General features: G+C 32.9%; 1 protein-coding gene and 1 long non-coding RNA gene across 2 annotated transcripts; one reads left to right on the top strand and one right to left on the bottom strand.

Annotated features, from left to right (window-relative positions):
- Positions 1-6,281: 6,281 nt before the first annotated feature.
- On the top strand, positions 6,282-8,864 carry LOC133790399 (PLASTID TRANSCRIPTIONALLY ACTIVE protein 6, chloroplastic). The gene is made up of 6 exons (XM_062228029.1): positions 6,282-6,829; positions 6,941-7,009; positions 7,145-7,249; positions 7,878-7,997; positions 8,218-8,307; positions 8,406-8,864. Exons 1-6 carry the CDS (start codon positions 6,326-6,328, stop codon positions 8,520-8,522), a joined length of 1,005 nt encoding a protein of 334 aa, XP_062084013.1. The 5' UTR covers positions 6,282-6,325; the 3' UTR covers positions 8,523-8,864.
- A 961-nt stretch (positions 8,865-9,825) lies between these two features.
- On the bottom strand, positions 9,826-10,854 carry LOC133790394 (uncharacterized). The gene is made up of 2 exons (XR_009874005.1): positions 10,740-10,854; positions 9,826-10,527 (listed from the first exon to the last, which is right to left on the bottom strand). It is a non-coding gene; the product is annotated as an uncharacterized LOC133790394 (long non-coding RNA).
- Between the last annotated feature and the right edge of the window lie 99 nt (positions 10,855-10,953).

Raw genomic sequence — 10,953 nt, 5'->3', positions numbered from 1 at the left:
TGGATCTTTCTCCTCACGAGATTCTCCAAAACATGTGGGTTCTTGAGAGTTGCTATCACAATATAACATGTTCTCAAAGAACTTCACTTCTCTTGATTCAATTATCACATTAGGCTTCAAGTCTAATTACTTATAGGCTTTGTTGTTTGAGGCATAGCCAACAAATGCATACTTAATGGCCTTTGGGCCCAACTTAGTCCTTTTAGGCACCGTGATCTTGCAATAAGCAATACACCCCCACACTTTAAGATAGCTTAGGTTAGGATTTTTTCCTCTCCATAACTCATATGGAGACACAATGTTCTTTTTCATAGGAATTCGATTCAATTTATGACACGTAATAATCAAAGCTTCACCCCACAAATTATAACACAATTTAGCATATAAAAGCATAGAGCTAATCATCTCAAGATATGTCTTATTCTTGCTTTCGATATTTCATTTTGTTGTGGAGTGTATGGTGCAATGCATTCATGTATAATGTCATGTTGTTCCCAAAATATATTGAAATCATTTGAAAACTATTCATCACCTCTATCACTTCTAAGTGTCTTTATTTTCCTTTCCAATTAATTTGATCTACTTCAACTTTATAGATTTGAAATGCATTAAATGTCTCATTATTACTATTAAGCAAATACACATAGGCATGTAAATGGGGCGGGTATGCCCCGTTCTGCCTCGCTAACATTCCGCCCCGATAAGTTCTTTGGAGCGGGTCGGGTCGACCCGCCCCGGCTGAATCAGGGCGGGTGTGCCCCGACCTGTTTAACTTTTTTATTTAAAGAAAATTTGATTTAGAATTAAATTAGATTAAAAGTAAGAAATAAAATTCAAATAGTATATACAATATACATTATGTGACCCCATTTCAATAAAAAAATTTCCAAATATATATTATCTCATTTTGTAATATCACAATATACCTGAATATTTGTAAGATCACATTATACTAAGGTAAAATGGTATCATTTATACATATAAAGATACCTCACTATTATAGAACCAACACTAAGACATCATATAAATAATAATGTTATGAAAAATATATAATAGTTGCATATATAATCTCAAAATAATCTTTTTTTTAATATTAGGTTTGAGTAGACAAATTTTTTTTTTTTTGGAGCGGGGCAGCCCCACCCCACCCCAAATTCCGCCCAGTTTTTACTAGGGCAAAGACGTCTCACTGCCCCATTTTTCCATGCCTAAATATACATATGTATACATAGAGCAACCATCTATAAAAGTTATGAAGTATCTATTTCCTCATCTTATCAACATGTCATTTAATTCACATAAATCACTATGTATTAAATCTAAGAAGTTTGAACATCATCAACACTTGGAAAATATTTCTTTACCATTTTAGAATTGACACATAATTCAAATTTATTAGGGTTGTGCAAAAGTTTTTGCGAACCACCCAAACCAAATCGAAAAAATCTACAAAAAATGCAATCCGAATAACCCGACAAAAATTCAAACTGCCAAATTATTATATTGGGTGGTTTGAAAATTATACCAACCTGCCCAATATAACCCGAATAAATTAATTAAGATTTTTTTATTTATAAATACATATATTATGTGTTACACCCAGATTTCGAGATAAGAAATTATCACCTCGAAGGCTGGACTCGTCGAGTGTGAGCTTGAGATATATAAAAACACATGTTCATGGTCCAGCTGTAAAACCCCCGAAGCAAGATGGCAATCTCGAAGATGTAACCTCGAGATTCTTTCTAAGCTCGAAAGAGCATAGCATCGGGATACATCCGTTAGCGAATGCCTTCAGATCGAGTAGTCAGAGCTTAAAGAGCACAAGCTCGAAATGTGACAGCCTCGATGGTATCTATCTGCTCCGAGCAGGTCTTGGAATAAGACGGCCAGTTCGTAACCTGTCCGTAAACCTTGACTGACGCGATGCTGGTTGCTGACCTTGGAGATTTGATGAGTCATCTGATGTAACGCGTTTTGTACGTTTAAAGATATTTATTGTTGTAACATCCCAACATTAAATGGATATTAACAAGTCTGTTATCTGTTTCCTGGTTTTCAGGGGACGTTTCCTTGTATATAGGAGTTACAACATTTAATATCATTATTTTAATTAATATGCAGAAGTATCTTCCCGAAATATGTGGGAATGAACTCTGAAAACTCTCTATAAATAGAGAGGTCATGAACACTTGTAGAGGACGGATCTTTTGATATCTTAAGAGAGAACTCTGGGGAATTCATCTCTGAAGGATTTCCAGAAAACTCCAAGTTCTAATAAAATAGACTCGTGGACTAGGCAGATTAAACTGTTGAACCATGTAAAACCCTTGTTGTTCCACCATACTATTCATCTGCACCATAGCTCATATTGTTTAATTGCTCTATATTTTAAGTTGACGAAAAACGGCGTCAACATTATGTGTAATATTAAATATTGTTTTTTTTTTAATTTTCAACAATGAATTTAGAATAATTTTTTAAAGTTTCAATTTATAATAATATGTCTAAGTTTGGAAGATGTATAATGTACTTTTAGTTTGTTGTATCTAATTATTTGAATAATTAACAAATATTTAAGAATGGTTTAGGCGGGTTAACTCGACCAAACTGTCTAAAATATTGGACGGATTAAACTTTTTTCTTTTCTTAATTGGACGTGTTAGAGTTGGATTTTCGCAACCTGATTTTTAGATTGGGTTGATTAAAATATGTTATAGCCTGACCAAACTGACCGATGAACACCCCTAATATTTATCATGCTCATTCACATCCCAATTAATTAATCTACATTTAACAACTATTTTAATTGTGTTATAACCTATATGAGCAAGTCTATTATGCCACAAAATAATAGAATTAGAGTTAATCACATTGCAAGAATTAGATGTCATATTATCATTGTCATTATCAAGAGTACAAAGTTTGATCATCCCATCATATGAATAACCATTTCCTACAAAAGTACCCAATTTAGTAAAATTGAGTTTGCCGGATTCAAACTACATTTTGATACCAGATTTACTCAATAAATCTCCACTTACCATGTTTCTATTCATATCGAGAACATAGAAAACATTAGTTAGGATCACTTTCTTTCCGTTAGATAAATACAAATCAATACAGCCCCTTCCAAGTTCCTTGGATCTCTTTTCATTTCCCATTTGGACTTCAAGGTTGCAATGATCTCAACATCAACTGCATTGACATATTTACCTTCTCTTAAGGTTGTATCAGTCTCATCACTACATGCATAAACTATGTCAATTTCCTTTAGAGTTATCATACATTCCTCATTGAATGTATTATCCTCAATTAGGGTTATAATGCATTCCTCATTAAATGCATTAACTTTAATTAAGGTCACAGGGATCTCATCATCAATTAAAGTAATCTAATTAAAGTTATTTAAGAGTGCAATGATATCAACACCAATTGCCTTAACCTTAATCTTATTATGGTTAATTTTACAATTACCATATTTCACATGATGATCAATAATTTCACAAACAAAACAAGTATAACAATACCCATTGAATTGTTTATTAACATTCGTCATTGTACTTTTAATATAAACAAAAAACTCAAAGTCACAAAAATATGGCAGCAAACACATTTCATTTAAATTCTTGAAATCTACACATTTAGAAATAAGGAATTTGATGGTACCATTTGCCTTAAGTTTGTAATCCCATAGAATAGTCTCATCTTTTGTTGATGGAGGCTTTCCATAATCACATTCATGCATCACATATCCAAATAGAATTTTCTTTGATCTCCCATGGTTATTTGTTCAACACAAACCAAATCTTGAAACAAGAATTTGATGGTTGTAGAAGATGAACAAATTTCCATCATTGTTGATCATGCAAAGCACAAAAAGAAAGTAATTAGAAATAAAGATTTTGATTGTTGGGAATTTATGACTTTACACTTTCTAAATCAACAATGAACAATAGAAATAAATTCAATAAATACAAACCCTAGAGACTAATCAAGAATCACATTCATAGTATGAAGGCAAATATTGAAAATTCAAAGATTAAAGAAAATCTAGAAAATGATGTAAAGTGGAGAGTGAAATTACACCTCCTAGATAAATGGAATTCTCATATGAAATATTATAGAACTATGAAATGTTTGAATACAAATATAATGGGAAACCCTAAAATGAAATCAAAGTAGTCTACCTCAGATAGTTAGAGTTTAGAGAAATACAACCTTTGTTTTACACAATTGAATCTTCAAACTTGAGGAACATCAAAAGGTTTATACATGAGGAATATCGCTGTCCAAAATCTACATTCCAAGCCTTCCAATTGTTTCTTGAAGCTTCACCAAGATAGAATGAGATTTGAGATTGAACAAGCCCTTGAAACTCACCAAGTCACACAATTCTTGATGAGTTTATTGGAGAATACTTATGATCTTTGAGAGCTAGAGGGAGAGAGGTTAGAGAGAGAGAGAGAGTTGTAAAGTGTGATCAAGACTTTGAAACTCTAATAACCCTTATTTATATTGTAGACACCATTCTTAGACTCAACCAATATGATTAAAGCTTTTAAAAAATTCATTTGGAGCAAAAAACACAACTTTCAGCATTTTGAAAAATGCTGCGAAAAAATGTTGTAGCATTTGTTTTTTCACCAGTTACGAAATCCCTAGGCTTAAGATCCTAGGCGACGCAACTCTACATGGGTTGTGTCAACTTCTCAAAAGTGACCTTAAACACCTCAAAATATTCCCAAATTTTTTGGACATGCTTAGATACCTCATAGTATCACTTTAGACCCATAAAAGATAATTATAGATCTATACAACAAAATATCATACTTTCACTTCAACTTAAGTGAAAAAACTATTAAGTGTTTTGCATCACATTGTGAAACAACTTAACCATTATATTTAACCAATTTCAACATAAATTGTCTAGAGTCATTCTTTATGGGAGGTTGCTGCTTTCCATTTTGGTTCCTTAGAGGATTCCAATTCTGATTGTTGCTGTGGCTAGGATTCAACTTGGAGATCTGATTCTTAAAGTTTTTGACAGTTGGCATAAGAACAACAGTAGTGGACTTCTTGGTGTTGTTGTTGTTTGAGACGATGAGCACCCCATCTTTCTGGTCTTACTTTCATGGCTCCTCCTCAATGCAAAGACATGTAATCAAACTTTCTAAGGAAAGTTCTTTAGTCTTATGCCTGAGAACATTTTTAATGTCCCTCCAACTACGAGTAATTTGTCAATTATAACAACAACTTGAAATTGTTCATAAAGAGTTACACCTTCAGAAATAATTTCATGAGAAATCTTCTGTAGCTCATAGGACTGCATCTCAACAGGTTTGTCATTTGAAATTTCAGGCAGTGACTCACATCATACTTCTTAGTTCCAGCCTCCTCAGTGTCGTACTTCTTCTGTAATGCTTATCAAAATTATAATAGTCATACATATCATCAAATAGACCATTCAAAATAAAATTCTTACAAAAGTAATCATTCTCGACCCAAGACTCCAAATCCTTAGTGTGTTTTTTTTTTCTTTCTCAGTAAAAAACTTAGATACGACATGTGTTAACAATGGACAATATATTAGCAACTTTTTCATGTAAACAAAAATAACATCTTTTGTTTCCATTGTTTAAAATGGAGACCCTCAAAATAAAAATGACTTATTATTATCAAACGCACCAGAACCAGGAAACTTATCGGTAGACATGACAAATAATGAACTTCTTAAAATTGTTGAAGCAGAAATAAATAAATTAGAACGAAATTACCAAATAAATTTTCAGGGAGAAGTTACAGATTTCATTGCTTTCTTTAAGACATATCGCAGCTCTATCCAAATTATGGAAGACAACCCATTGATCTACAAACATCCCTTAGATTGCTAAAAAAAAACTCAGAGATAGAAAAATGTTTTTATTTTATTTTTCTTTCTGAAAAGAGATGTATGTCGTTCTCTCATATTGCTCAGTCTCTCGTGGAATTAATCAACAGGAAAAAGAGAATGAAAAAAAAGAGCATTTTTTAAAAAAACGTGGGAGAAGTTGTTGCCCTGAGCAATAGGAAAAAAAGAAAGAAAAGGAAGATTCAATTCTTCTTATAATTGTTGTCATATGTGGTTTTCATATTTAATTGTCGTTTGTAGTTTTTACTGTCGTTTATTACTTTAATGTCGTATTTGTTAGATCGTTTGAAACTGTTGTCGTTTGTCGTTTGTCATTTTTTCTGTCGTTCTCCAGAAAAAATATATTTGAAATATCTTTCTCTAAATTAACCAGATAAACCTTTTCCACTGTGACTGTCCGAACCCGAAGAAGCCATGGGAGCAGTCACCCTGCTCTTTTCTCCACCACTATTTTCTCTCAGACCCCTCACCGCAACAACAACAACTGCTACCTCTAACTTCTTCTATTCTCCGCCGCATTTTAAGTTCAAGCTCAAACTCAACCCCTTATCTCCGTCGCCAAACAACAATTCTTTCGTCATTCGCGCAGACGATGGTGACGCCGACGGTGGAGACCCCGATGACTACGACATGGACGACGATGAGCTCGAGGAGGTCGACAACAAGAAAGACTTCGACATTGAGTACGACACATTAGCCGGGGCCACCGCAGCATCAGCCACAATCGTCGTTGGCGCGGACGAGGACATTTCCATGGTGCAGAGCAAGAGCTTCGTCTCGACTCAAGGTTGGGACTCGGAAATGGTGGTGGATTACAGGATTAACGAGGATGAGTTCCACAAGATTAGCCTTTTCCATTGTGATTTCTTCATTCGAAAACCCCCAGATCCAGATAACGATGTCTATGATTTCAGAGAGGTCCCTCCATTTCTTTTTATTTTCTCTTATGCCCTTCTAAAAAAATTCTCTCTTTTTTGTCAAAAATGTTTTCTTTTATAATCTGTTAACATGGGTTATATTTTATATTAGATGTATGTTACTCCTCCGGACACAGATGTTTATGCAGTTCCCAGGGTTCTCGCTCCAATGCCTCAGAAGGTAGTACTTTTTAAGATTACACATTTAGTTGTGCTTCTATGAGCTTGTTCTGTTATAACCTTCATCATTGAATCTGATAGTGTTTGACATATCCCTTAAACATGCTTTCAATTACTTTATATTTGAAAACTGCAGTATATTCGGTGTGCTAAGAGTGATTATGGATGCTACAATGTCACAGAACCACCAATTGATGCACCTAGAGATCCATTATATAAAAGTGATAGAGAGATCCTCAAGGTCTGGTTAATTTTTGTCTTAAACTTCATGTATGTAATTCAGTTCATACAAAACTATATTTAGTTCTAATTGGGACAAAAGTTTTGCTTTCATATTAAAATCTTTCTTTCTGGATTGTTTTGCTGATTCATTATTGTGGCCTCACATTGAAGATCTTAGTTTCAATTCTGTTGAAGTACACATTACATGCATATATTTATTCGTTGGAGATGTTAACAGCATAGTTAGTTGCAAAAAAATTCTTAGGTAGAATCTGATAACACAGGCATGCTTATATTTTGTCTTGAACTTCATGTCATATAATTCAATTCAGAAAAAAGTAAAATTAGTTCCAAATGGGATAAAAGTTTTCATTTCAAATTATAATATTTCTTTCTGTTTATGGATTGTTCTGTTGATTCATTATTGTGTCCTCACGTTGAAGATCTTAGATTTAATCATGTTGAACTATACATTACACACATATTTATGGTTTGTACATGTTAATAGCATAGCTAGTTGCAGCAGTTTTCTTATGTAGTAACTGATAATACTTGAAAATTTATTGTTCAATCGTCTCACCTTTCTTCTTGATTAATAATATATTTTTTTAACCAACAGCTTAACTAGGGGTGCATTTCGTATGCAGGTTTATTTGACAAAGCACTACAGAAACCGAAGGTTAGGTGATCCAGAATTTGTGCTGGATTTTGAGGAGATCTATGTTATAGATTCCAAAACAAAATCAATTACCAGAGCAAAAGTTTTGGTGAGAAAATTTTGTATTTTACCTTTTAGTTCATACATTTGAGTGTCTGATATGCATGTGACGCCACAATATAAATATAATTCTGGCCTCAACGTTTTACCTTTCCTCGCTGCTATCTTGACGGGGAAGAATTTGATTTGGTTCGTATTTTTTTTTCTTTTTCTGTACTTTCCAAGTTTGTGCTTAGTTTATTAGTGGACGGTTTTCATGTGTTTGATAGGTCACAATCCCGGAAGGAAGGAACAGAGATAGAAAAAATGACCTTCTTGTTATACGTGATAATGGGAATTCCTTCAAAATAGTTCCTTCGGTAACCAACTCTGATCTCCAAATATATACTTGCAGAGATTTATTTTGTCAAGCTTTGTCCGATTCAATATGGTTTCTTTCTTATTTACTCACTTCCAGAATGAAAGAGATGACCCTACCACAGTGATAGAGAGGGAAGAGTGGACAAAAACTAGACAAGACATGGAAAGACATCTTAGGAAGCTAAGGGACTTCAATGTTTCAAATTGGTTTTAACATTCTGGCTGGCCGTGTTAGATCCAAGACTCGCTTACCTGTCTCAAGCTACTTCTGATCATCGTCCTGCTGAGATCAAGTTAATGTTGTTACTACTGAGGAGATGAGCCTGCAAGACATGGCGGATTTTTTAGACGAAATCATCTCAACATAATCGACAAGTGACTACAAGTCAGCCGTCGGATACCTATGTCGGATTTATAAATGTCTTATGGATGACATGTTTGAGGTTAAGAAAGCCTATAAGCTTCAAGCTTCTTGTAGAGTAGAGTAGACTGAGGGTAGGTAGATTGCTATGTTGGATTTATGACAAGGCTAATGAAATTTTGAATATTTTTTAAAGGGTCTTGTTCTTGTGTACTGTTTCTAGTATTAGTATTATTGATGATGATGTTTTCTTCCTAGTAGAGCATTTATATAGATGTTTAATAAAACAGAAATGGTACTAATAAGTTGATTAATAGTACTTTATTTATACAAATAATTTTTCTGGAACATTTCTTTCTTTCTTTATATGACATTTGTAACCTTTCTTAATTGATACATAGGTTATCTACTACTAAAGCTATTTGGAATTCGTTTCAGCTTTAGAATTCGATTATTGATATCTGATATTGATCTCAATAATCGAGCTGTGCTCAATTATGATTCTTAATTCAAAAGTTGATTTGAAACCATAGCTAGCTAGGAGCTAGTGGTTGTCTTGTGAAGAAGCTTTTTGGAGATTAGGTGATGAGGGAATGGATCATGCCATTGGCGGAGCTATAGATATTGTGGAGACAAACTCTAGTGGAAAATCTATAAAATAAGATGTATATTTTTAATGATCATATGTACTTGTAATAACATCAAAGTCGCATCAAAAAAAGTTATTTTACAACAATAATGCACAAACAAAATTGATAAGACAATTATAAGCAAGAACATCACTTACTATCACAATACTAGCTCTACATCTTCATAATCTAACTTAATTTCTCTACATTTTAATACTGAAAAATACCACAATTTAGAAGGATGATCCATCATTAAAAACTTTATATCATATAAATTAAGTTAAAGCTGGTTATGTAGAATGATCAAGACCAATATACACATGTAGTATTTTTGGGTTAAGTATATTTTAATCATCTAATATTAACTCGATATTTTTATTATAATTATAATTTTTCACTTGTGACCAATAATTACTTGCAGGGATTTTAACATATAGTTTTGCCTCAAGATCATGATATTTAGTGTATAAAGTATTATACCTAACTAGGGTCAATTTGATTTATCTAACTCAGAGAAACATTCCAGCGAAAAAAAGTAGGCTTAATAATATATTTAATACATTATTGTACATCAAAGTTTTTACATTTCAGACACCTTCAGTACACTTCTTTACATATAAACCCAAAATGGTAGGGCTAGCTAGCTAAATGCATGATGATCGATGGGTTTAAGGGATAATTAACCAAAACAAAAGGCTTAATTAACATATATCCATGCAATATTTAATTGGATTTACAGCTCAGGAGGGATAGATAGTGAAGGAGAGTGAGGTGGGTAGGAAAAGAAAATGATAATTGATAAGATAGCAACTTCAACTTCAACATAAAGAAATATTAGAGAAGTTGGAGTTGGGTCTTACAAGGTCAAGAAAACTAGGTCTTATAGGATAAGTCATACTTTACTAATAAAGTACAATCATGATCATTCATTAAGATTGTACATTACGATTCTAGCCATTTATCATAGTTGTACACTTTGAATGAATGGTCACGATGGTACCCTATAAATAATCTTATCCTATTTATATCATAATTATTTTTATTACTATAATAATAGTTAAAAAAAAAAGCTCAGATGGGATAGGGCCAATTTAAGGTTGAGTAGAAGCCTTTATTATTACTGGTAGCTCCAAAGCTTTTGAATAAGGTATTATTTATGATGCTCCATAAATATAGATTCCTTTTTATGTGGAAGGTAGCCATGGCTGCATCCCTTCCTTTGTATGAATCTGCAAAAGAGAGACATGTGATAAATTGTTAGATTTGGACCATATAAAGTATTTATATGCAGGAAAGATCATGATCAATTATATAAATTAGTTCTTTTGTTTTACTTATAATTTAGTACTTCAAAAATTGAAATTATCTTGTTAATTAGATTAGAAGAGTTATAGTTGAATTTAAATGAATTGGAAAATAAGAAACACTTTAGTCATCATACCTTGGGAGAAGCTTTACAATTTTCTCTCTACATGGAAGAGAGAGAGAGAGAACAAGCGAATGAGATTTGGGATTCACAAAAATTACTCCTATTTAAAGAGAAAATTGGGCCGCCCAAATTCATTATATAAAGCCCATGAGCTCATGTATGTATGTATCAGCAGAATTTACAGAAAAATGTGACTTTTAATTATTTACTTTTTTACATAAATATG

The sequence above is a fragment of the Humulus lupulus genome, chromosome 1 (assembly GCF_963169125.1).
Source record: "Humulus lupulus chromosome 1, drHumLupu1.1, whole genome shotgun sequence".
NCBI classification, from domain to species: domain Eukaryota; kingdom Viridiplantae; phylum Streptophyta; class Magnoliopsida; order Rosales; family Cannabaceae; genus Humulus; species Humulus lupulus.
This window is presented reverse-complemented; position numbering and strand designations above follow the sequence as displayed.